A 26544-nucleotide genomic window follows, 5' to 3' on the forward strand; every position below is an offset into this window, starting at 1 on the left:
TGGTTCTATCCCACACCTATTTCTTGTTTGTCAGGACTGTTGGGGCTGAAGACTACAATCAAAAAAAAATCTGGGGTGTGGAGGTATAAAGAAGTGAGGTTTACCAGACCTCTGTAGCCCTCTCCTCATCTCTCGACATACATTGTGGGTAAAACAGGCGCCAGGTTTTGAGGAGGAAGAAGTAATGCACGGAATAAGTAGAAGGGCGCTCTGAGAACGCAGACCTCCGCCAAGGCATGCCCTATTTAACTATGTTAATTCAGTGTGAATTTACCCAGACGGAAACTCATGTGTCCGATTAATCCGACACCACATGAAGGCAGCACAAAAGCTCTATCATGAAATGTTAACAAAAGTGAAAAATACTTGGTGTATCCGCCTTGTGATTTGGATCTGCTCCAAAATGTAATGGGATCTTCCTTGGCCCTTGCTACACCCTTGAACAAAGTTTCATGAAAATCGGGCCAGTAGTTCTTCTGTAATCCTGCTGGCAAACAAGCAAACCAACAAACAGACAAACTGAGCTGAAAACATAACCTCCTTGACCATAACTCTGGTTGTGGTGCATCAACTGATCCCTTTTTCTTTAAACTGATCATCAAACCGATCACCATCATGAGTCTGACAATGTTATAGGAGTACAATGATAAATCAGTGGAGTACTCTTTTAATAGGATTTTAATTAGAATAGCAACTTTTAATATACAATATTGAGACAAAAGCCCCAAATTCACAAACTTCACCAGCATAAAAAGTGATGTTTTTTTGTTTTTTTTAACTGCTGCTCCACTGGTCTAATAACACCTGGAGTTCAGTTCAGGCTAAGAGCAGTTAGAAACAGTTCTGACATAGATGGCTAAATCACCTGTGACTTACAAAGAGGTCCGTCTCTTTGAAAAGCCCTATTCAAAGCACAATACAAATCCAATTTTAAGATTGTTAGATGACCCGCACAGAGCTCAAAGGATCCCAAATACCTCTTCATTCAATTCCCACTGCCAATGTTAGTCTGCCTGTCTGTCTGGATGGGTACTTCCATGTCTTCCTCTCAATGTGCAACTCTGCTGGAAACTGCTGAGTCAGGTTGGCGTCATGTTAAATACAGTCTGGTAGCAGAGAGGAGCCGCGTTCACAGACCAGACATGACTCACTGCTCTGTGGGAACATCCAGCCTAAAGCTTCATTCCAGCCCATGGAGTTACAGTAATCCTGGACCCGTTCACTCAGATTTGTGAACATTCACAATCTGGAAATACTCCCCATATCTGCTTCTGGGCGTTAACATCTCTGTCACTCTGCTCGGCTAAATCTCGCAAGCTCAACGCGCACTTCCTGACAAAATGGGCTGGATCAAAGGATCAGCTGAGATCCTGCTGCCTCATTCATTCATTCATTCATTCATGCGTGCGTGTGTCTCACAGCTGTGGAAAATCAGCAGGGACGACAGAAGGGTTTTAATGAGGAACCTTGTTGACTCTGTAGGATACTATGACTGTGTGTGTGTGTGTGTGTGTGTGTGTGTGTGTGTGTGTGTGTACCTTCTGCAGCTCTGTGACGTACTGGGCCACCATGAAGGCCGAGAGCGTGGTGAAGCTCTCAGCTGTAGCAGCAATGTGAGAGTACATCCTCTCTATCAACCTGGAGCACTGGAGATACACGTCACTGTCTGGACGTCAAAAAACAAACAAATAAGTGTTTAAAGAGAGCAAACTCCGAACTGCCTGCTTTTCCATGTCGGATAATTCAAACAATGATTTGCACTGATACAATTAAGAGTGTTTTTCTCCACATTTATTTAAGGAAATACTGTATAAGTAATAGTCTGTAAGTAAGTGTTACCTGTCTCACTGTCTCCTCTCTGCCGACCCTCCTGCATGATGGACGCCACCAGACGATAGAAGACATTTAAGAATGACGGAGCGGCGTTCAACATCACCTGGACACACGAAAAGTATACGGTCATAAAATATATTTATACCGTAAAAACATCTGGAGTAGAATTGTGTAGAACAAAACTATATTGGATGTGTTTGGACACTCATAAAGAGTTGTTGGTTTTCTCCGCTGTTTAAAGGAGGGATGGTACAATTATTTTTAAGGGTATCCAACTGACTTCATAGTATATGACCGCCTATTCACATGAATTCCACTCTGCCAGACCAACTTCTCCATCTCCATCTTTTCAAATAGAGTAGCTTTGGAGTGGTTTACAACCTCAGGACTTCACTTTAAATTTTAGTGGACATTGGATTGTTCAAAAAGAAAACACCAAATATGTAGGTTAGATTATAGGGAAATATGTAGAAAATGGTGCACAAGACATGTAGAGCATTTCCACTTAATATAATGGTATGCTGCCAAAAACACACTTTGCAACCGAACGAATATATGTGATATTGTCATAGAGTGTGGTAAATTAAAGGGGAAATTAGGATGCAAGTTAAACAGAGAAACCTTTTAAATCTATCATCATTTTCACAGCTTGAGTCATAACAGAGCAGCCCTAAATTAACATGACTGAGGTAAAAGTTGGATTCCCACAAAAGCTACGTTTGCATTTCTGTCCACACCTCTCTCTCTGTTCTCTATTCAAGGCCTACAGTGGACTGAGGGAGGGATGAAGAGCGAAAGAGAGAATATAAACGAGCGGGAGATGATGTCACCAGCTCTAATTGGAGCTCAGTAATGGTTTCCATCGACTTAAACCAGCTCCATGCCAACCACCACTGCATGCCAGCTCCCCTACCTCTCCTCCCTCCTTCCTCTGCCCTATCACACCTCCTTTCTCCAGCTCACTCCCCTCTTTTCTACTTTCTCCTGAAACTTCCCGCGTGCATCACATTCAAATTACAGCTCAGTCTTTTGTTCTCTGCCCACTGCTTCTTCCCTCATCTCTTTATCACTTCTTATTTTTATTCTCCTCTCTTCCTCTATAAATGTACTCTCTTTTCCTTTCTTGCCTCCACTCTCCTCTTAGTTTTCCCTCCCCCCTCCCTCCCTCCTCCTCTCCTCTCCCTCCTCCTCTCCTCTACCACAGTCTTTTGTCCTAACAAAACATCTGATATCAGTTAGGTGGTTCTTGCCCTCTTTGATTCAATGCAGCTGCCCCGTTTCAGTCGCACTATGTCACTGCCTCTGAAAAAACAGCTGTCAACATCACATTAACACCATTTTAACATAAACGCAGCACATAAATGCAGCACATCAACCAAACTTAAATGGGAATGCACATTCCAGGCCACTGGAATGTGCATTCCCATTTAAGTTTGACATTTCTAGTAAAATGTTTCTCTATAGGTAATGTTGCAATACAAGCACTTGCAGCAGTAAAGGCTGAGAATTTGGACGTTATGAGGTTTTCGTGCAGCTGCAGCATGACTCTGGTGAGCTCCAATATCCTTTCTTTAAAAGCGACATTCCTCTAGGGTATTCTGTGGGCTCAGCAGCAGAGTTTAAGGCACATACTGCATTTTCTTCAAATGAGGGATTCAAACTAGCAGCCTTGAGCTAGAATGACCTTACTTACACAAGGGTTAGGTTTTTTAGTGTGTGTGTGTGTGTGTGTGTGTGTGTGTGTGTGTGTGTGTGTTGGGGGGGAATGAGGTTAGAGACTCTTTTACAATATTACAATACGTATAATTTCCTTTGAAGACCTGATACTTTTTGATAAATATTTTATAGTTATATAATATTTCATATTCCATGTCTGAGTCCTTGGCAGCGGCCTGGGTTCGAGTCTGACCTGCGGCCCTTTGCTCATTCCATCTCTCTCTCCCTTCAATTTCCTGTCATTCCCCAGCTGCTCTATGATAACGGCAATAAAGAATATTCAATATTTTTTAATATAAATATATTACCACATCTTGTTGCAGGGGCCAAATTAAACCCTTTAATCTAATCTGATCTTTTAAATCTCCCTACTACACCTAAAAACCTTTGATATTACTGTCATAAAAATAAATAAATTCTTGCCATTTTCATTCTTCTCCAAGTTTACTTCCTCAACCATTCACTCCCTCTCTCCATTAACCCCCACCCATCTGCCTCTTCATACCTGAGGATGACACTGAATGAAGGCAAACAGCGCCTCATGAACAGCCAGGAATGCTGATTGGTAAACGGGCGGGGTCAAGTGGTCGAGGGGCATCGACTGGAGTGCTCCAAGGACCAAGATGACATGATGAGGGTTGTTGATGAGCCCCTCCCCTTGGCGCAGCAGTGATGTCATTGACATCACCGTAGGAACGGTAAAGGAAAGGGTCAGAGAGACGTCTTGAGTGGACGATTTTACTAAGAACTGTAACACAAAGAGATACGAACACTGAAAGAGTTAGAAACAAAATCAAACAACTATTAGAGCGTGCGTGTGTGTGTGTGTGTTATGGTTAAGCAGATTGCTGCATTGCCTGTCTGCTCCACCCAGCAGGCCTGATGGAAAACACATTGACCAAATTTGGCTGATGAGTCACTCAAGACAATCACATGTACTTCCAGCACACTGTCACTAAAATGATTACTGATGTAAGGCCAAAGAAAATACTGTAAAGCACTCTGCGTAGTACTGTCCCTCTCTTAACATGTCTGTGTACGTCCTGAGAATTTGTGCTTGATGATTTAATCCTTTTGTCTACACATGAAAAAAAAAATTTTTTTAATCACAACATTATAAAAATGACTGACAGCAATTCCAGCAAGTGCACAATCAAGTTAATGCAATGTCATTTATCTGAATACAACCCAAGAGACAGCTTCAGAAGATGTGTTTTACAAATACTACTGCAGTTTATCCTTATTCCAGTGATTTTAAACTAGATATGTTACTAAGTGGGAAAAAAAAGGCATTTAGACAACACAACATCACACATGTACTAACACAGTACTGTTTAAATCATTTTAGGTTATAGGGCAGCTCCTCCTGTCAGCTTGGCAGACAAACTGCAATCATAAAATATAATTTTCTTCTCATCCTCAAATACTGTTCACCACTTCACTCCTGAAGTTTGGACATTTTCAAACATTCAGCATCTACAGTGTAGAGTACATGCTGAATACAGTATAAGGTCTGACATAACTAGTTTGTGGCCAATTACAAAATTACTGGATTGACCCAAACAACTCCTGTCCTCGCAAAAAAAAAAAAAAAAAAAAAAAATCACAAACCTTTGTTGGAGGGAATGTATATGTGCATGTCTGTCTATGAGTGAGTCTATGTGTTTACATGCCCACTGAAGCAAATTCTTTTGCGGCATGTAACTGTGTGTGTGTGTGTGTGTGTGTGTGTGTGTGTGTGTGTGTGTGTGTTTTTCTTCTCACCACCATAGCAGATATAATCTGCGGTGCAATGAGCCACAGAGCTTTAGAGCAGAGCTCAGGTAACCGACAACAGGACAGCAGCTTAATGATGATAACTGCAGATAGCACCTCCTGGAGAACAGTAAAGGAGGAGGGAGAGAGAGAAAACAGTTCATTTGTTAGATATTTAATGTCACAGCATATATGATTCTTTTTTTTTTTTTCTTTTTTTTTTTTGGGGGGGGGGAACTAAGCAGAATAACCGTCCCATCAAGTACGAGCTTTTCTTGTAAAACTTGTGGTAACATCTTTCGAAAAAAAAATGAAATTAGACAAAATTTTATCCAACAAAAGGTGTACAAATTATCGGGATTCATCCTCACCCTGTAGCTTCCTGCCCTCAGCTTGCCAGTGTCCAGTCCCTCTCTGATCAGCAGCAGCAGCAGGTTGAACCGGCCTGTAGTACTTTTCTCCACCAGGTGGCGCAGCAGCTCCTGCACAGCTGGCTCCAGTTCACAAACATCATTTGCAGACAGCCAAGAAGCTGAAATCAAAAGGGAAAATGTGTCACATTCAGAATAATGATGCGTAACTAAAAAACCAAACTCCATCCAGTCAAATAAAACAATAAGATATATAGATAAGAATCTGAATAAGATCTGCAGTGATGTTGCACTGGACTGCATCACATTGAGAAGTGTTTCTTATGTTTTGCCCACCCCATTTATAAACATGAGGGGGCAAAATATTTCAATATGGTATCAGCTGACCTGATGCCAAGTGTTAGATACAATGCCAAAAATAAGTGCTAGGTGACAAGAGTTTAGTTTTAATTGCTTTGTTTTTTAGAAAAATATGTCTTCTTTCTAAAAGAACTCTACTTGTTTAACAAGAAACAGCTGGCATGGAATACATTTAATAAAATAAGTTGTAAACTCATGTCGATATGTGCAATATGCAGAGGTGATTAATGAAAGAAAAACACAGACCGTTTGCACAGATGGATGATATGTTTGTTCTTCATAATGTACCTGTCAGAAGTCTGTGCACATTCTGCAGTATCTGCATGTACAACTCGTCCAACTCCTTTCCTGCCTTCTTCTCCTCTCCATGCTCCTCCTCCCTCTCTCCCTCTCTCTTCTCTACCGCTTTGTAGAAAGTGGACAGGAAGTGGAGAGAGGAAACCAGGAAGTCCAACGGCCTGTGGGCACAACTTATTTCTTTGAGGATCTGCTGGCAACAGCCCTGATAGAGGGTCATGTGACTCAGGGTAGGCTGGGTGTCATTCTGTTTGTTCTCATCCTCCACTGACAGTGAGGAAAGTTCACAGTGCAGCATGACAGTAACAACTTCTACTACAAAGGCTTGACCGAGGATGCTGGCTGGTTGGATGACTGACTGACCGACAGTCTGGGGCTTTAGGACGGACGCGACAGCTGGTCCCAGTGCAGCAGTCGTTCTCGCGAGCATCTGAGTCAAAGTTTGATCCATAGGTTTACTCCTCCCCAGGTTAGACGTCATTGCCTGGGAGAAAGAGGTCAGCGATGCCAGCAGGAGATGAACAGACAAAACAGACGCTCCTGGATCTGGTTTCCCTGACACAACTGCTAAACTGGGTGCCACAATTTGCATGCTTGCCATTTCCTTACTGGTAAGATAGGAGGCAAACTGTTCTAAGTTGAGTCGAACGCTGCTGTTTCGGATTATAATCAACTGGACCAGAGACCTGATGAAGCCCTGCGCTGCTTTGATTAAATCTAACCAATCAGAGCTGCTTGTGGCTCGAAATGCTCCATTGTTGCTATGCCAGATGAGAGAGGACACAGAAGCCTGCAGCAGAGTACCAGCATGGATGAGCTTCAAAACACTTTGGAAGTTTCTACCCTCCAGGAGACAAGTCAGAATCCTGAGCAGCTTCACCAGGAAGCGAGCATCATCTCCAGATTCAGGAGGGTCTGTGGCCTTCTGGTCTGACTGACTGGAGGTGGAGGTTAACATGAAAAAGAGGAGGAGAAAAATAGAGGAGAGATCCTCAGAGTTCATCCCATCTGGGTTTAGATCTGTTAAGATTTGGAGTACGTTTACCAGCTCCTTGCTCTGTGTGTCAGTCAGCAATATAGACATCTCTCCAGTCTTTGAGGATGCCAATATATCTTCAACTATCGTTGTGGACAGAGGAGGCTGACCGGCATCTCCCTCCAAAGTGTAAGCTCCAATTCCTTTTTCCTGAAACTTCAGGAGTGTAGGAGAAACATTGGGTACATGAGCTGCCTTAAGAACACAGACAATTCTTTGTGTGAGGGAACAAACTGTGGCAGAGAACAGTGAAGGCAACTCAGCAAAAATGGCACTTTGGAGAAGTTGGGAAGATATAAGGGAGGGAGACAGACAGCCAGCCGGCCGGTCCTTTCCTCCATCAGTCTGACTGCTGAGGAGTGAACTGACAAGTACATCTGCTATGCAGCCCACATCTTCTCCACTCAGGTAGGGAGCAATCAAAGGCAAATTGGATGTGACAATATACCAGTGTGCTACAAGGTAGGAGCTGGCATTCACACTCGCTATCTGCCCGTCCCACATCTGCTCTCCATCCAGACTCACCTCCATCTCTGATTTAGATAAAATAAACTGGGCTGCCCTGTTTAGCAGTGCGGCAGTGCTGTGTTCAGAGAGTAAGGGGGTATCTAACAAAACCTTCTTCATCTGTTGCAAAGTGAGGAGTTTGAGCAGCAAACAGCTCATGGGGCTGCAGGATGGTTGTAGACGTGCTGGCACAATCTCACCAGATAGGAGACTTTCTATACAAGTCAGGACTGAAGCACAGTCTTCAGTTTTACTTGCGGCTGCTGTCTGGGCAGAGTCAAGAGATGTGTATTTGCTGCAGTGGATATTAAAGAGCGTGTCGACTTCCACCAAGGTGTATCTGAGAAGGAGAGCAGCCTCCTGGGTCTTCTGTTCCCACAGTGCTCCTATTTTAGACTCTGAGACCTTCTCTGACTCTTTGTGGTCCAAATTCTTTTTGCCTTTCCTTGGGGTCCTTGGAGCTGGACTTATATTTGCTTTTACAGTCTTCTTCTCTGTCAACAGCAGCAGCAGTAACTCCTTTACGACCTGTTGCATCTCCTCCATCAAACCCTGACTCTGCCTGACTATGGGAAGAGGAGAAGCACTGTCTAGAGTCTTCAGACTAAACAAAACACCATGAAGCAGCTGGCTGAGGGAGAATAGCTTCCTTGATGCATCTTCTCTCTCTTGGTCCACCTTCATTTCTTTATTCTCCCCTTTATTATCTCCTCCACCATCAATCTCCATCTTCTCTGCCTCCCTTTCCTCCTTCAACAGGTCAGGTAATATACATCTCCTGATGCTCTCCAACACCAATGAGCAAATCTCTAGGCCCTGGGAAGGGGGAGTGTCCAGAAGACAAGTCCTGAGCGTGGCGGAGATGCCCTCAGACAGCAGAGGAGGTCGGAGGTGGTCCAGTGCTGGCTGACAGATCACAGACAGGAGCTCAGAGAAGAGGTGCGGCAGCTGACGGAGCTTAGTGTAAGTTTGGAGGAGACTGCACGCCAAGAGCTGTTGGGAAAGAAACATTTTGTCTCAGTCAAAACTAATCTCTTACACATGTTACCATTTTAAATTCTGCATTTGCAAGTATTTATTCTGTTGATTTCTTTTTAGGATTTAAGTCAAGACCTGTCTGGCCCGTTGCACTCGTGCTTCCATGCATTCAGAGTTAACCCAAGCTGAAGATGACAGCTGGTCCAGGTCTGGTTCAAGAATCAGATGGTTGAGACTCAGCAGCACCTTTAAACAGCGGTACCATGCTGGGATGCTGAAGGACAAGACAGGAAAAGTGTTTACAATTATTTTAAATGTAAAAACAAAACTTAAAACAGACAATAAGTGAAAATACATTAAGAATTGTTTAATACCTTGGCTGGGCGTGGTTAATGAGGATTTGTCCCAGAGCTCTATACAATTTGAGTTGGACCTCTCCATGTCTGATCCTGTCTGCTGCTACATTGTAAATATCAGCTGACAGCGCCTGGCTTAGCAGGGACTCCACAGCCAGCAGAGCCAGGCTCCAGCTCTCTGGGGAACACTTCTGCCCAGGGGACACAGAGACGGGCTGGTCTGCTTTGGCAGGTGAGAGTTCATCGAGACATACGTCCAAGGCCGGGACCAATCTGGTGAGGAAATAGAAACACAGCATCCTGTGCACTTCCTCACTTTCTCCTCTCCCTTTTCCGTAGCTTTCCAGAAAGAACTTAAACAGCAGAGACAATGTGTTGGACTTCACAGTGTAGTGCAGATGCACCTCACAGTAGCCCTGAGCACTCAGTTTGGAAAGTATGACACTGACTGGCTTCAAGGGGCCTTTTGCCCCTCCAGGACCACGTTTCCCAGAATCCTCTTTAGATGGAAGGAGCTCCTCCTTGTAGTAGGTCAGATGCTCAGAAGGGAAAAGAGCTAAGTGAAGGATGGAGTCTATCTTAATGCGGATGTCTCTGGACAGCTGCTGACGGAGGCGCAGATGTGTGTGAGAGGGCGCAAATTCCCCAGAAGTCAGCAGGTGTCTGAGTAGTACTAAAGGTTGGATCAGCTGGTTGGTTACCATAGTAAAGACTCTATTAGGATTGGCTTGTTGTCTCTGAACTGACAAGTAACATGACAGCACCTGAAGCAACACCTCAAACAAATTAGCTGCACGGAGGTTTTCCTTTGGCTTTGGAGGGGACTTATTCGCAACTAACTCTGGCTGATCTGAAGGACTTTCAATGATCGGCTCAATTTGGGTACTGTCCAAATCGCTAGTCATCACCTCATCTTGACATGTGACAGACTCAGTCATTAGGGGTTCTGTGAGCAATGGCTGTTGTAGCTCACGGCAGGCCAGAGAGCAAAGCTTAGCCAGGAGATCGGCAATAAGTTCATACTTGGTGGTAAAGACAGATGAGAGTGCAGGAGAAGAGAGAAGGCCCTGACACACACTCAGTATGGTGGACACACACACCAGAGACTTTGAGCCAACACGTGCACACTCCTGGAGACGGTCAAGCAGCAGCTAAAAGCAAACAGAAAAAAGAGGTGTCAGTAAACCTTCATATAGAAGCCTCAATGCACCCTCTTTGTAGGATATGAATGTGCTATAGACATAGCACTAGTCTAATATGTGTATGTGTATATGTATATGCATCTGAAATTCACAAAAAGAATTACAAAAATCTGTTTTGCTGCATTACAAAACACCACTCTACATTTGCGGTGGTGTTTTTATGGAAATACTGCCAGCACACCTGTGCCATGTTGAGCCTGAGGCTGATGGTCTTGCCCTGCTTGAGAAGAGAGTGGAGCTTCCGGCTGTGAAGTAGATCGTCAAGGTAACACCACAGTCCTTCCAGAACATTCTGAGAAAACTCCACCTTCTGATTGTACCGGCCTGTTAGGGCGTGGGTGCACCAGTCCAACAGCACCTACAGTGGTGAAGGGTCAATACAGACATGTACAAATAAATCGTAGATATTTATATGCTGCTTTTACATTCATTTAAACAGACATCTTGAAATGGCAGTTTTTTTTCTTCATAAACTTGTCTAATGAACAACAATCAACAAGTGGAAAAGACAGCATTGTACAAATCCTTAAAAGGTAAATTTGGTCTAAAAACGTCCAGTAACATGCGCTAAGATTGATGCCAATCCAAATCCAAGTCTGTGAAGTAGCCTACCTTTAAAATAACATCCTAAAAAGAATTACTACTGCAACACTAGGCTAAAATCAATAAAAGGCTTTATTCAGGAAGAAAAGATGTAGGACACATAATATCTAATGTTAAAATAAATAATCAACAAGACCATTGTCTGCAATTTAAGTGCATACCATGGTATTGATCGTTATAGATAATACATTCTTGATTTAGGACATAAATTTAAACGTATTTACCTCAGAAGAAAAACTACAGTAGGCACTAGTTCTCATACTAAATACAGAACATCTACACTATGTTTCCAGGCGAAAAAAGACAACAAAAAAAACCCATCTTGTTATACAACTTCAGCTGTTACCTGTTCCTTGTTGGGCAGCAGGCACTGAGGGGAGATCCAGGCAAAACGTGCCAGCTTTAACTTGTCCTCCCATGAAGTCTGAGGACTCTTCAGTTTCAGATGGATCCCGGAGTAGATCGCAGCCATCGCTGCAGCCGGTGCTACTGCTGCACAAGCCTGAAGAGAGGGGATAGAAGTATTTATTTTAACAGTTTAACAGTGATAAACTACATGGTTAAGACTAATGAAGAGGGTGAGGAAATCTCTATCTATATGACCATGGACACTGGTGGTGCTTACATTAAAAGCCATGTACAAACACCCACCCAGGACAGTAGAGAATCCACATCTACTACACATAAAACCACAGACACATTCAAGAACACGAACACACACACACACACACACACACACACACACACACACACACACACACACAGAGAGTAATGAAGCCTGAGAAAATAGTGACAGATAATCAGGCAGTTTGTTCCACAGAGAGGGACCAATGCAACCAAAAACCACCCACACCAGATATGTATCTTCTCATTTTAGGTATACGTATATTTTGTTGTCATTCTAGTAACTTGCAGCCCTGAGCCCCACACATACGACCAAATCTTACAAAACAACCATTTTCAACACGAGATTGGTTAAAGTTAAAAGCAAAAGGCAAAGAATTTTTAATTTTCAGATCTGTTCAAGTCTGTCTGATAACGTCATCCTCTACAAACTAACATACTTTACAGCTAACGACAACTAGCTACATAACATGTTCTTGCTTAAGTAAGTAATTAAGCTAATACTGTAGCTGCTTCTAGCTTGCAGGCAAACAAACCATCACTTAGCTTCAATGTTCCTTGTTTAAGGATAGTTACATGAACTTGTGTTAACTTAGTTTAACAGACTTACCGCTTTTTAACTTGCACGTGTCTGCTGTTGTTTCAGATGTGGACGAACTTTCAACTTTCACCCTGCCGGCTAGGCAGAAGCAATCGAAAGACGATTTAATGAGTCTGCCAACGTTTGGCTCATTCACATGCCGCAGACCCTGGTAGAATTTTTTTTATGTTTTATTTCAATGTTTATAAATCATAGACTGTTAAAATAATAATAATTAATAATAATAATAATAATAATAATAATAATAATAATAATAATAATAATAATTAATAAAACAATTAAAATAATTGATTCAGCAGTTCATTTCAACTCTGTTCGTCGAAAGAAATAATTTAGCTAGCTAATAACGTTATCCCATGCCACCCTATTCTTAGGCATGAATGTCTGTATGAACTAGATAAAAACAAAAATAGACTTTTCTTCTTTGAGTACAAATTTTATGTTTTGTTTTGGAACCTTTCACAACTCATTCACGAAACACTTATGGCTAGGGATTTGACGATCTGTGTGTGTTTGGTTATGTCTGGGAAAGTTTGCTTTATACCGTCAGCCATTGGATTCATTTGTCGAGGAGGAGGAGGAGGAATTGTATGTACATGAGAACCAAACCAGGGTCACCTTTCTTGTTTCTACACTTTTAGTATATTCCCAGGCTGTTAAGGTGCAATTCTCAGAGTGGATTAGGTGTTTGTCGATCTTCGGCATCTTGTGTTTCCATTTCACCCGCCTGCCAACCAAATATTCAGCGACAGATGACAGTGACAGGCAGGGTGTTGTTAGCTGTTCAGTGATAAGAGATAAACAGTGTTAAGGCGGCTGTCAGGCGCAGATAAAACGGACAATAACGGTCTAAACTCGGCAATGTAGCGGCAAGAAGCTCTACAACTGCTCGGCTATGGATACGGTGCTTTGCGCTACCGGGCTATGGGACTAATGTTTGTCTGAGTGGACTGACTCAACAAGAAACACCTCGACACCATCGTTTGCTGAATCTGACTGACCACTAAGGAACAACAATATTTCTTTTAACTTGAGCTATTATCAACAATTCAACTCGGACGATGCGGCTTTTAATTCGCATGTCAGGGTGCTCACATGGAGTGCATTTGTCCAAACTCAAGCTACCACAGCCGAGGATGCTGTGGCTGGATCACCGTCTGACTCTCTCCGCTGCCTTCCGGAGGAAGAGACCGTCGACCGGGGTCAAGTCATCAGTCCATCCGACAACTGCCTTCCCTTTCTGCTCACCCGGGCCCTACATGTCTGTCCTGTCCTGCAGCCCACTTAGGGGTCTTTCCATACTCTGTTCACACACACCGACAGGCCGAGCACGGACAGTCACACACACACCTGTTGCCTTTGCCAGCTCTTCAGCCGCCTCTACACCTACACCAGCCGGACCAGCGAAGACCCAGACGGACACGGACAGTGATCAAACACCGACCACGGTTCCCCTGGAGGATGTTAAAAGGATTTTGCAACTTGCTCACCCGGAGAGATGGAGACTGGCAGGTAAACTGTGTGCATACTGAAAGCCCCCTTATTTACCTGCCCTCCTGCCTCACCATATCTATGACAAAAGGTCTATCCACCCACAACACATCTCCAATAGTGACTCTACTCTTTATGGTCTAGTGTTTAGATGTATCCCTGATGAGAGAATAACAAATGTTAAAAGTCAAAATGTTAAATTAAGATGTTTTTTTCCAATTGTAGGAAAAAGAAAAGGCAATGTTTTTGTCTGATGAATGCTGCATATACTTTAGTCAGTCCAGTATGCAGAGTTTAGATAGTATCTAATTTTCCTTTACTGTATGTGTTATCTTGCGCCTCGCCTAAATATAGGAGGGAATGTGCACACACACCTTCCTGCAGCATTTTCCATTATCACACAGGAGGAAGATTTTTAGTTAATCCACACAGGAAAATATTTCTCAATATTTATGCTTGTTCAAGCTGGTCTTGTATATTACAGCAGTTATTTTATGTTAGGGAAGTTGAAAACCACAGCAGTAGGGCACTGTAGGGGACACTCATATGTCTCATATGTGTCGTCAGTGGCTGTGAGTTGCATTGTAGCCTGCTCTGACCTCTGTTGGAGACAGGTTCTACCAGATTGGAAACTTGTATTCATCATTACCTGGCAAAGGCTGCTCTGCAACTCTCATCTATTTTATTATGTTAATTTGGAAAGCTATTTTTAAAACACTGGTCAGGTTTTGCTGGATAACCCCATTTAAAACATGAAGTGAAAGCATCCTTTGATGAATTGTAGCCTTTGGTTTTGCTTTCTACAATTATTTGTTTTAAATAAAATGTATGTGTTTGTCTTTGTTGTATCCACATCAGCTGCTTTAGGCTTCCTAACTGTCTCCAGTGCAGTAACCATGTCAGCTCCATTCTTCCTGGGTAAAGTGATCGACACCATTTACACCACTGGAACAGACGCAGAGACAATGGCAGCCTCCCTAACATCATTATGTATCATGCTGACGGGAGTGTTCCTGTGTGGTGGGGCAGCCAATGCTGCCAGAGTCTACCTCATGCAGACTTCAGGTGAGATGAAGAAAAACAGGCACAAATTCACATACATGATCACTTCCCAGTCCATACAGCCGACACTAAACACAAACTCACTGATGTCTGCATTAATGAGCAGATTGTGAGGAATCTATGTACCTCTCCTCCAGGTCTTCATTTTTGCTTTAGTGTGCATTAAAGTATAGGAAACAATAACTTCCTGTGTCCGTCAGTACTAAATACTCTGAATGACTGATGAGGAATATTTATGTTATCGTACTTACTAGTTAGCTAGATGAGAAGATCAATACCACTCTCATTTCTGTGTGTTAAATATAAAGCTAGAGCCAGGAGATGGTTAGTTTAGCTTAGCATCATACTGGAATAAGGGGAAACAGCCAGCCTGGCTAAAGTTTAAAATAATACACACACCAGCACCTCTAAAGCGCACTGATTAACATTATCTATCTTGTTTGTTTAATCTGTACACAAGCAGAAAAATGTTGTGGCTGTAATTATTTCTTAACTGCCAACAGTACTTTTTATTTTTTATTGAATGGCTGGGACGATTAATGACTTACCAAAGATGGAATTGATTAATTTTGTGATTAATAACTAATCAATGAATCAAGTGAATGTCTCATTGCAACAGTCTCCTGTCTCTATCCTCCTCACTTATTTCTTTTCTCTTCTCGCTTCAGGCCAACAGATTGTTCGTAATCTCCGTGCCGCCCTCTTCTCCTCCATCCTCAGACAGGAAGTGGCATTTTTTGACAAGAATAGGACCGGCGAGCTTATCAACCGCCTCTCTGCTGACACCACCGTGGTGGGCCGCTCGATCACTGACAACCTGTCAGACGGGCTGAGAGCCGTCGCCCAGGCAGCTGCTGGTGTCAGTATGATGGTGAGTATGTCCCTCAGAGTGGTCCGCTGTGGTTGGTCAGCATAGGTTTGCATGAGGAACCAGCAGGTATCCTTTATAATATATTTATGTTGTGAAATAAATGTGTTAGGTATTTTATTACTGATTTGTCTGAAATACTTTTAGATGTAACACTATTATTGCAAACTAAGGGCAGTCATTTAACAACAGAGTAAGGTGTGTGTGTGTGAACAGTGTTGTTCAGTACAAGGAAGTTGTTGGGATTTTCTTGCTGTCTTTTGGTTGCATCATTCCATTCTGAGACTATAGGACTGTTGGGAAACATGTTTCCAAATATACTTCTTGTAAGTTCAATATAAAGAAAAGGGTAGAATCTGTTGCATGATTGTGAGTGCCACACCCACAAAGGTGTGTGTGTGTGTGTGTGTGTGTGTGTGTCTGTGTGGGGTATTGACCAACAGCCGGCTAAACTGATAGTAATTGCTGATCTATTGATCTAAATGACCCTGATCTGACCACATTCTGACACCAGTCTCCACTTTTTTATTAGATTCAGATTAGATTAGCTTCAACTTTATTGTCATTGTGCAGATTGCAAGTAAAAAGACAACGAAATGCAGTTTGCCTCTAAGCAGAAGTGCAAAAAAGCAGAAAAGCGCAATGTTATATACAAGGTATAGACAGGTGGTGCATAGGCAGGACAAGAAATATATTGCAGTGTTGTAAGAGCAGAATAAATATGGCTATGTAATATGAACAATGTATGAACAACATGTACAGATATGTGCAATGTAGTAGCAGTGACATTATGTCACAACATAATGTGTACCTTTCTGTGTGGATAAGACATTTGTTGACCAACGGGTCCATTAACTTCCTTCCAACTGTATTTTCCCAGACAGAAAATCGTTAAACACAACACATGCTTATGACAAACAATTTGTCTTTTATAAGAAAGTCAAATGATTTCCTGGTTTAATGAATGTTCAAGGAAATGAATGGACATAATTGCTGTAATTACGGATTAGGGCCATTTAGTGTGAACTTTCTTCTGTCTCTCTCCTCTACATCCACCCTCCCTCCTTCTCCTTTCTTTTCTACCCTTTTATTTCCATTAACTGCTTTTCTTTCTTCTCTCTCTCTCTCTCTCTCTCTCTCTCTCTCTCTCTCTCTCTCTCTCTCTCTCTCTCTCTCCCCCCCCCCCCCCTTCTAGTTCTATGTCTCCCCCAGTCTTGCATGCTTTGTGTTGCTGGTTGTTCCTCCTGTGGCCGGTCTTGCTATAGTCTATGGCAGATACCTTCGCTCCATCTCCAAATGCACACAGGATGCACTTGCACAAGCCACACAGGTACAGTGAACAGAAACACACAGATCAAAATTAAAAAGTTTGAACTTTGTGCATTAATTGTTTTGTTTTTGTGTGCATTTATTTGTTTAATAGTCACATTTTTGGTGTTACAAGTGGCCAAGATGTTCAGCAGCAGGAATTAATAAAACATTAGTTAAGGTTGTGGTAATTAAAAAAATGAAAGCTGTGACCAAATATGATTGCAAATTTGTTGTGTCAATAAGCCCAGTGTCTTTGCCTTTTATATGTGTATATCTGATATAAATGCTGCACTGCCTGTGGTGGCTTAATTATATTTCAGATAGAGTCAATTTGCTATGTTGATTTTCTGATTTCCAATGATGAAGATGAAGTTGTAATAAAAAAATTTGCATGTGTGTGTAGTTGGCGGAGGAGCGTATCAGCAACATGCGGACGGTCAGAGCTTTTGGTAAAGAGCTGTCAGAGGTCAACACATACACACAGAAGACAGACCTGGTCCTCAGCTTGGCCAGGAAGGAGGCTGTTCTACGAGCTGGCTTCTTTGGAGTGGTGAGTTTGTTTGTGGAAGTGTGTGTGTGTGTGAAGCAAACCAAATCCACAGTTAGGAAATCAACTATTGCAGAGAGGCTTCTCCTTTTTTGCCCCAGTATTTCAGGTCACAAAACCACAGAACCTGACATGTCTGTATAGGACAGATGTTTCACCATAAAAAAAGTATTATCTAATCCTCCGGTCAGAGAATACCTAAACCCATCTGTGTGCTTTAAAAGGTTAAGACAGTGTTGAAACAACTCAGCACAACTTTGCTTCCAGCTCTCAAAACAGGTTCTTCTCTTCATATCTTTAAGGTATGCTTACAGTTGCAGAATTTGTCGTTGACACACACCAAACAAACCAGCTGTTTAAACACGGGGGAGGGGTTGCGGTTCGGTCTCATCGCTGCTTTTTGCTGATGATGTGGTCCCGATGGTGTCATCAGTCCGTGACCTTCAGCACTCACTGGATCGGTTCGCAGCCGAGTGTGAAGTGGCTGGGATGAGGATCAGCACCTCTAAATCTGAGCATGGTTCTCAGCAGGAAACCGAGGGAGTCAGTGCCTACCCCGAGTAGGGAATGAGTCCTTACGCCAAGTGAAAGAGTTCAAGTACTTCAGGGTCTTGTTCGCGAGTGAGGGGACAATGGATCAGGAGTTGGGCCGGAGTAGCGGGGGCGGTGTTGCATTCACTTTACCCCACCAAAAAGATCTACCCGTCAATTTTCGTTCCTACCCTCACCTATGGTCATGAAGGCTGGGTCATGACCAAAATAACTAGATCACAGGTACAAGCGGCCAAAATGGGTTTTCCTCAGGAGGGTGGCTGGTGTCTCCCTTAGCGATAGGGTGAGAAGCTCAGTCATCCATGAGAAACTGAAAATGAGGCGCTGCTCCTTTGCGTTAAGCTGAGGTGGCTCGAGCGTCTGGTAAGGATGCCCCCTGGGCGCCTCTGTAGGGAGATGTTCCAGACACATCAAGTTGGTAGAAGGCCTCAGGGAAGACCCAGAACTGTGTGGAGAGATTATATCTCAGGTTAATGTGACTCAGGAAATCTATTTACCTGTTAATCAGACTATAAGAGAGTGAATGTAAGCTAGAGAGTCAATAAAGACAGGAAACGGTGTTAGCGAGGACAAAGCTGTGAATGAGAGGAATAGAAAGGTTTTTTTTTTTTTATTGATTCATGCCGATTACGTTCTAAAGCACAAATAAACACACACACCTCTGCACAACCCTGCAGAAAGGTGTTACATTGCCGTAATTTGTGTGAATGCAGAGCTTCATCCTGTCCCTGTATATGTGCATGTGTTGGTGAAATAAATGTCACAGCCAAACACACAGCGATGTGAACGGGCCGCACACGTTGGGAACTGTTATAGCCCATAAACGTCCTGAACGCAGCAAAATAATAAGAAAAGAGAAAATACAAAATACAGGCAGAGGGCAGCGTCTCTGCAGATACACCACCCCACACTTCTACTACGATGCTTCTATGATTACTTCTGTATTAGTCTATACATTGTTTTTTAGGAAAATCCTGCTTAGTATACTTTAACCCTTGAACTTATGTATGCATTTCCCATATGTTAAATTGCTTAACATAAATATAATGCAGTGCAATTCATCAGCACCACAAACTACAGCCTTCAAAATAACCATAACATTGATTAAACGCCTATCTAAAACTGTGTCAACAACAACCATATACTTTATGATAAGGTATTATTTATTGTAGTGCTTCTGTATTGGATTAGATTTAGCTAGGTGGCTATAAATATACTGGCAACTCTAAACACTAGATGAAAAATAAGTCCCAAATATTTGTCAATAGTGTAATTATCCCTGCATATCCTACCCCCAAACTGTTTCTCTGATTGAAGTGTATTAGGTAAATAATATTGTCCACGCTCAGCGAACTGTAGTTCAGATATCAAGAGAGAGCCCAGTTAACTTATCCAGCAGGTTCCCAAATGAGCTGTAATCAGTATAATCAGTGCTGTTTTATGGAGTAGCAGTGATGCCAGATGTTGCAGTAATCAAATAACCAAGGGTGTGTGTTTGTGTGTTTGTGTGTGTTTGTGGTCATGTGTCTTTCAGACTGGTCTCAGTGGTAACATGATGATCCTGTCAGTGCTGTACAAAGGAGGGCTTCTGATGGCCAGCCAGCACATGACTGTGGGAGAGCTCTCATCGTTCCTCATGTACACCTTCTGGGTGGGCATCAGTATTGCAGGTAAGGTGTACTTTCCTATTATATGATTATCTGTATTGTTTACATCCTACGTACTGTGTGTGTGATGGCTTTTGGCTCAGTGTTTTACTGTTTGATGTGTAGGTCTGAGTTCATTTTACTCTGAGCTGATGAAGGGTTTTGGAGCAGGAGCCAGAATTTGGGAGCTGCTGGACAGAAAACCTGAGTTTCCTCTAAATGGTCAGCAGACACTCACACACGCACGCACCACACCAATGAGTACCCACTTTCTCCTGTAAACCCATCATGAAGTTCTTGGAATTATTGATATGTCCAGAAAACAAAAGGTTTTTAATAGAACTGTTTCAGAATGGTAAATAAGTATTGTTTCTTAGATCTTTACTGCTATAGAAAAGTGCACGACAGGGAATTTCACATATATAGTCTCAATCTTCTCTGTGTAACTAGATGTTACTTCTACGCTAGATGGTAATTCACTGTCAGACGTTATATCTGTAACTATATATAACCGATTTTGAAAGACTCACTGCTTGCTTGAAAATACTGCAGATTTTTATTTGTTATTGCAAAACAGAGGTCAGCAGATGTAAAACAGTCCAGTCAGTTAATAAACACAATGTATAATTTACATTTTAAGTTGTAATAAAATAATCTAGTTCTGTTTTTGCTCTAAATTTCCTTGTTCATTTATTTTATATCTTCTCATTTACTGTAATAAACCAATCCAGCAAGTTAAACATAAGTAATGGTTCTATCTTTGTGTTCGTCTTCCTCTGCTCCTCCACAGAAGGCCTCATGCTTCCTTCAGACCAGCTGAAGGGTCGGTTGGAGTTCTCTGATATCTCCTTTGCCTACCCGACCCGTAAGGAGGCTCCTATTTTCCAGAACCTCAGTCTGCTGGTTCCAGCTGGTACCATCATGGCTGTGGTGGGACCCAGTGGCTCTGGAAAATCAACCCTTGTCTCACTGCTCCTCAGGCTGTACGACACTGATGCTGGTGAGAGCGAGCTCGTTCTGTCTAATGAGTAATCAGACACTCTCAGAAATCTGATGATGGCAAACTTAAGAGTACAAGCCCCTGTCAGATGGCTGTTTAACCTCTGAGAATCACCCATTTTCTCCAGGTATCATCACCATAGATGGTCATGACATCAGAGATCTGAATCCCTATTGGCTCAGGAGTCACATTGGAACTGTCAGCCAGGTAATTAATGAATCTTTACAGAGTCGACTGTTCTCTGGGATATGTTTTCATGCTAATCGAATGTGACCAGTTTTAGCCCAAACCGCTAATTAGCTTATAACGCTAGTCGTTGGGGCACGGTTAAAGTAAAAAGAAATCACTATTTCTACACGACTAACAAGGCTCAAAATAGCCCCACACTTCCACGGTAGCATAATGAGGGTCCCTACATGTAAACCGAAGCATTGAGAACTTTGTAAGCGTACAGACAGTTTATTAAAAAGATAGTTTATGAAGACAGTACTGTACATGTATACGGGCGGGCGGCATCTTGGGAAAACAGTCACGACCAGTCGAACGACGAACGCCGTGCTTGAACTATGTTACTGGTTACTGGTTGAAACTGTCTGTACGCTTACAAAGTTCTCAATGCTTCGGTACACGTGTTATTAACCCCTAGGTTCATTTTGCACCGGATTTGTCCTTTAACCTGTTCTTATACAACAGATCTCACAGCACACACATCATCTGAGCAAACAAACATGCATTCTGTACATTTCCATTAACTGTAAGTGGCAAAAAAATATTGAGAGCCCTTGAGTGAAGCTTGTCTTCTCGCCTCTCTCCCAGGAGCCCGTGCTGTTTTCTTGCTCTATAAGAGATAATATAGCATACGGTGCAGTGGACCCGGACGCTGTGACCACAGAGGACATCTACAGGGCAGCCAGAGTGGCCAACGCCTTTAATTTCATCCAGACTTTTCCTAAGGGCTTTGACACCATAGTAGGGGAGAAGGGAGTGCTGTTGTCAGGTGAGAAACGGAGGCAGAGACACCACAGAGTTATCATCACAACATCTACTTCACTGTGGATGCAAGAAAGCAGTCGGCAGGGTTGATAATACTAAGGATGATGTTTGTTTTATATGAGCCGTTGACGCATTTTCATCTGCTATTTACTTTCACGTGGTTATAAATATATGTTCAGTGTTGGGAAGACTGCTCATTTTTTCTTTTTAAGAATTATTTAAACTCAATAATGCATTCATATAACATTCATATGTTATACTTAGTTTGCTGTGTTTTATATATAAAAAAGTAAGAAAATATTGAAGACATTTATTTTAGTTCTTCATTAAATTGTTTTACATTTTAGAAAGACAACACTGCTTACTGTTTTCAAGTCTTGCTAAAAATTTTCTCAAGCATTTGTATTCATATTTTGTCACATAGCAGAGTTATGGTCATTTATTATTTTTTTGCTATTCAGAACATGGAAAGCTTTTAAAAACCACTCTTAACTATCATGGCTCCGTGCATACAGCAGACACAGAGGGCCTATTTAGACGTAGCCTTTGTGTGTACATGGTTAACTTGTGTTTGTTTCTCAGGTGGTCAGAAGCAGAGGATAGCAATAGCCAGAGCTCTGCTCAAAGTGAGTACAACAACTTGGTCATTTTACTCTTTATCCACATCAGGAGAAAGCACAACTCTGGTAATAACTAGGGGTGCACCGATCCGATATTAAGATCGGATATCGGTCTCGATATTGACAAAATAGCTGGATCGGGGATCGGAAAAATGAACAGATCCACGGGCCGAGTTGAGTGTACAAATAAATAATTCAATACATTACATCTATGTTATTTTGTCTTAGTTAGGAAAGTAATGTTTAGTTAGGAAAGTCTGGTGCCTTTAGTCTCTTCCACATGGTGGAAGGAAGGTATAAGGTGGAAGGTATACAGTGTATTATTAATTCAACAACGGTATCGGATCGGTATCGGGTATCGACAGATACACAAAGCCCAGGCATCGGTATCGGTTTCGGGACTGAAAAAGTCGGATCGGTGCATCCCTAGTAATAACCACCTGCACTGCATGCCATTTGTTATCCATTAACCAGGACTGCCTTTTCCAGTCATTGCTCACAGACAGTGTCTAAACATTATATTCACTGAACCACAAAAATAACTTTAAAATGTCAAGTTGAGCCAGGATTTTCTCAGCTTTCCTTTTTTTCTGTAAAACCTACACAATCAACACTATTTGTGTTCTCTCTCCACAGAATCCTAAGATCCTGCTGTTAGACGAAGCTACCAGGTGAGAAAGACTGATACTAAAGAGTTGTTGTTGAAATCTGCTAACAAAACTTCTTTACCTACAATACTTTCACTATCTTTATCATTTCTGGCTTTATTTACTCATCTGCAAAGCACTGTGGATATGTTTGAAAATTATGATGATGATAATAGAGCCTTCAGAAACAGTTTTTTATTGTGCTGGTTAGAGACGCATCTTAGGTTATATTGTTGAAGGAAATCCTAAACAACAATGTTTCCTTAGTGCATTGGATGCTGAGAATGAGTTCTTGGTCCAGGAGGCCTTGGAGCGTCTGATGGAAGGTAGGTCTTTTCCGTCTCTCCCATTCAACATTTTCAGAATAAAGCTTCAGCTCTGCTTCTACGGGCGCACTTTTTCTCTTAACTTATTATTCCCTGCCCCTCTCACCCATTCCACAGGGAGGACAGTCGTGATCATCGCTCACCGCCTGTCCACCATCCAGAATGCGAACGCAGTTGCTGTGCTGGACCAGCGGCGTATAGCCGAGTGTGGCCAGCACACAGAGCTGCTAGGCAACAGGCAAGGACTGTTCAGAAAACTGATGGAGAAACAGGCGTTTCTGCAAGACGAACAGAAACGGGCACTTCGCTGAGAGGACAGGGAGTACAGAGGAGTGGATGAGGAAGAGGGAGAAACCAGGAGGTGAGATCAATTCCTGGGGAAAAGTGGCTTTGCTCTAGAAGGGGTCGGGGCAAAGGGGAGGTATTGCCTGGAATTAATAGAGATTGATAAAAGCTGAAGGAAAGCAGAACTTCATCTGTAAGGATTACAGATATACGCTAGAAAGAGGAGAACGGAAAACCACTGAGAAACATTAAAGGGGTTTCTTAAATGCTGCAGGTGTTTTTTCACTACTGAAAGGACTATTTGGCACCACGTGAAGAGCCCTTTGGAAAGGAAACCGACAGGGTAATCCACAGCGAAGACCTAAGAACTGAAACATGGATCAGAGAACTCCTAGAGGTGCTTTATTTTGAAAATATCTAATTCTACACTAAACGACAAGGTCTGAATGAGAGTGAAAAGGATACATAATATCATATCATAATATCATAAATCATTGTCACTACCATAGTTTTCAGGGAAAGCCAAAATCCTGTTTTAAATAGGTTAACGTAACAGTATGAATTTGGTGGAAATGACTTTCTTTCACTCCTATGGGACACTGTTATCACTTGATGCTTTTTATAACCTAACCAAACCAAAAACAGTCCAGGATCATGTATACAGAACTGCTAAATGTGTATTTATGTCGACATATTATGGATTTTTAAAACTTGAAGCTTACATGTAGAGCCTTTTACAGTCATTTTTGGGTTTAAACACGCCAAATGAAGCAGCTATTAGTGTTGTTGTAAAACAGGACCAAACACTATAAGGACATGAAGTTAATGTATGCCCATCTACCATGAAAAATATTAGTCATTGTCCACCGCTGAGGTGCTACACATCTAAAAACATGGTTTCTCTCATCAAGGATTTGGTCTCAGTTGATCACATTTACATTGGGATGGGTTTGCCAATGTGTTTATTTTCAGTTAGTTTTTCTTTCTCCGGGTTTAAGCGACAGCCCTGAAACTGCTCAACTTTAACATCTTTTATATGTCAAACAAAATAAAGTGACTTGGGAAAGTTGATTGAGGCCTGCTAAACAGCCTTTTTTTCTGGTAGATGTTCTGCTGCTCTCGGGGAGGAAGGGTACAGGAGACATGTCATCAAAGTCAGCTGGTGTGTCATGATCTCACCCCCCCCCCCTCTTAACAATTATCCCATTGTCTAAAATCACTAATCCTTTCATTTTTTATCTTGTTTTGTAATCCTAGTCAATGCCAACTTTTTTGGCCTAATCTAATAAACGGTGGAAAAAAAACAGAAACCAACTTTACAACTTAAACATGTTAGTGTACAGCATTTCTGACTGTATACAGATGACCACTGTGTCTACCAGTGTGTGACGTGATCGTCTCTTCCATGCTCTGTTCATTGGTCGGTGTTTACAGGGTGTGCTCTTGGCCAGCGTTCAATTCTATGTACATGGTGTACATGTACACGTACAAGTACATGTTCGCCAGCTAAATATTATAGCTGGCTTAGAGGGCCTGACTAAGAAGTAAGGATTCTTCTCAGAAAATATTTGCCTGGTAAATGCCCACTTCACTGCTCAGGGGGAGTCTGGAGTGGAGTTTTAACACCAGACATGCAAATGCCCTTAGTTTGAATTCCCCACCGCTCTAAAGGGACTGTAGATTGGATTGTTTCTAGAATTGCTTGTGACTACAACTAGTTGTCTGATGAGAAGCTCTAAGCAACATTGCTTTGCAGCACAGGATATATAGAAATATTTCCAAATGATCACATATTATTTAAGTCAGTCTCTGTACTATAACAAAACTATATTTAAAACTATATTTCCCATATTTGTATTGTCTATTTCTTTCTGTCTTCTATTGTGTATTAATAAATTATTGATTGCTTTAGACCTTGTCTCTGAACATCACATGTCCAGAGACTTGTGTTGTGGTTCCTGTGGAAGTAAGTTGGTAATATTACCTAATAAATCACCTCACCACACGCTGTAAAGTAAACACTGACGGTGCTCGTAAGTTTGCCAAATAATGATACATCCATGTCTTTTAACAGATCACAGAAGACTGCAGGGTTGTTGTTTTTTAAACTTGTATAAGTTATAAATAATATCGCCTAAATGATGTATGATAGATTTTTAATTATTTTTGTGTTTGCTAAATTATTATATGTAAAAGTAATTAAAGTAAGATGTTAATAGTTTTTATTTGTGGGAAAACTTTTTTATGTCTGTTTGTTTGTTAAGTCTGTTTAGGCTCATACAGTGTACATTAGTATTACATTGGAACATATTTAAAAACATTTAATATCTTTTCTTTTTTTTTTTATAAGTGAAGATAACATTTTATTACATTGTTTCATGGGGTTGGGTATAGCCATAGGATATTTTATTTCTTAAAAAAGGTTATTTTTGCCTTCATCATTCCCCTACAGAGCCACTAAAATGATGGGATAAGGAGACACACTTACATCCATCACTGTAGATGAAGATTATATTTCATAGTTTGTACCAGATCACATTTTCTCATTCAACTTAACATACTGACATTTTCATAAAATATTCACTTCAAAACACTGTTTTTGTCTCACAATGGTGTTTCCATGCAGTATGTCAGGCTGTCAGTAGGTGGCGCCGATGCTTCATGCTTTGAGCTACAGCCAGGCTCAGAAGTGTTCACTGCTCAGGTTGGTGGGATCAATGTTCATTCAATCCATCATACCAAAATAAAACTTCTTGGTAATGATGTGAGGAATGTGTATTCAGCTGTTGGTACGTTGTGTTGACAGTGCAGTGAGCTTCTCATGCAACTAGACTCTTCACATTGTCCCATCTGCTGGCACATAGACGGGACGGGTCATGGCAAAGCAGTAAATGAATGCAATTGATCAGAGTTGGGTCAGATTACTTTGAAATGTAATCCATTACTGACTACAAATT

The 26544-nt window shown here is 41.8% G+C and overlaps 2 protein-coding genes across 3 annotated transcripts; one reads left to right on the forward strand and one right to left on the reverse strand.

Moving 5' to 3' along the window:
* Positions 1 to 297: 297 nt before the first annotated feature.
* urb2 (URB2 ribosome biogenesis homolog) lies at positions 298 to 12371 on the reverse strand. 2 transcript variants are annotated; one of them, XM_031314084.2, is made up of 11 exons: positions 12249 to 12371; positions 11361 to 11516; positions 10593 to 10769; positions 9228 to 10360; positions 8989 to 9127; positions 6324 to 8868; positions 5676 to 5836; positions 5314 to 5424; positions 4055 to 4297; positions 1840 to 1936; positions 298 to 1666 (listed from the first exon to the last, which is right to left on the reverse strand). In XM_031314084.2, exons 2-11 carry the CDS (start codon positions 11484 to 11486, stop codon positions 1455 to 1457), a joined length of 4944 nt encoding a protein of 1647 aa, XP_031169944.1. In that variant the 5' UTR covers positions 11487 to 11516; positions 12249 to 12371; the 3' UTR covers positions 298 to 1454. The 2 variants fall into 2 exon arrangements, with proteins under 2 accessions (XP_031169944.1, XP_031169943.1); XM_031314083.2 differs by lacking the exon at positions 12249 to 12371 and adding an exon at positions 11640 to 11659.
* A 412-nt stretch (positions 12372 to 12783) lies between these two features.
* On the forward strand, positions 12784 to 25808 carry abcb10 (ATP-binding cassette, sub-family B (MDR/TAP), member 10). Its single transcript, XM_031314085.2, has 14 exons — positions 12784 to 13751; positions 14589 to 14795; positions 15461 to 15663; positions 16856 to 16990; positions 17375 to 17521; positions 19605 to 19740; positions 19843 to 19938; positions 20507 to 20716; positions 20844 to 20923; positions 21533 to 21713; positions 22292 to 22335; positions 22966 to 23000; positions 23244 to 23302; positions 23420 to 25808. Exons 1-14 carry the CDS (start codon positions 13301 to 13303, stop codon positions 23611 to 23613), a joined length of 2178 nt encoding a protein of 725 aa, XP_031169945.1. The 5' UTR covers positions 12784 to 13300; the 3' UTR covers positions 23614 to 25808.
* The last annotated feature ends 736 nt before the right edge of the window (positions 25809 to 26544 follow it).

Source organism: Sander lucioperca, chromosome 3 (genome assembly GCF_008315115.2).
Source record: "Sander lucioperca isolate FBNREF2018 chromosome 3, SLUC_FBN_1.2, whole genome shotgun sequence".
Lineage (NCBI taxonomy): Eukaryota > Metazoa > Chordata > Actinopteri > Perciformes > Percidae > Sander > Sander lucioperca.

What these genes read in the sequence shown, in the direction of transcription:
- urb2 (XM_031314083.2), bottom strand. An exon ending in TCAGGCTCAACATGGCACAG is followed by an intron (nt 10,361 to 10,592) that starts GTGTGCTGGCAG and finishes GTTTGCTTTTAG; the next exon opens with CTGCTGCTTGACCGTCTCCA. An exon ending in TCATTCAGTGTCATCCTCAG is followed by an intron (nt 1,937 to 4,054) that starts GTATGAAGAGGC and finishes TCGTGTGTCCAG; the next exon opens with GTGATGTTGAACGCCGCTCC.
- abcb10 (XM_031314085.2), top strand. Translation starts at nt 13,301, where the DNA reads ATGCGGCTTTTAATTCGCATGTCAGGGTGCTCACATGGAGTGCATTTG. An exon ending in CACTTGCACAAGCCACACAG is followed by an intron (nt 16,991 to 17,374) that starts GTACAGTGAACA and finishes ATGTGTGTGTAG; the next exon opens with TTGGCGGAGGAGCGTATCAG. An exon ending in TAGCCAGAGCTCTGCTCAAA is followed by an intron (nt 22,336 to 22,965) that starts GTGAGTACAACA and finishes CTCTCTCCACAG; the next exon opens with AATCCTAAGATCCTGCTGTT.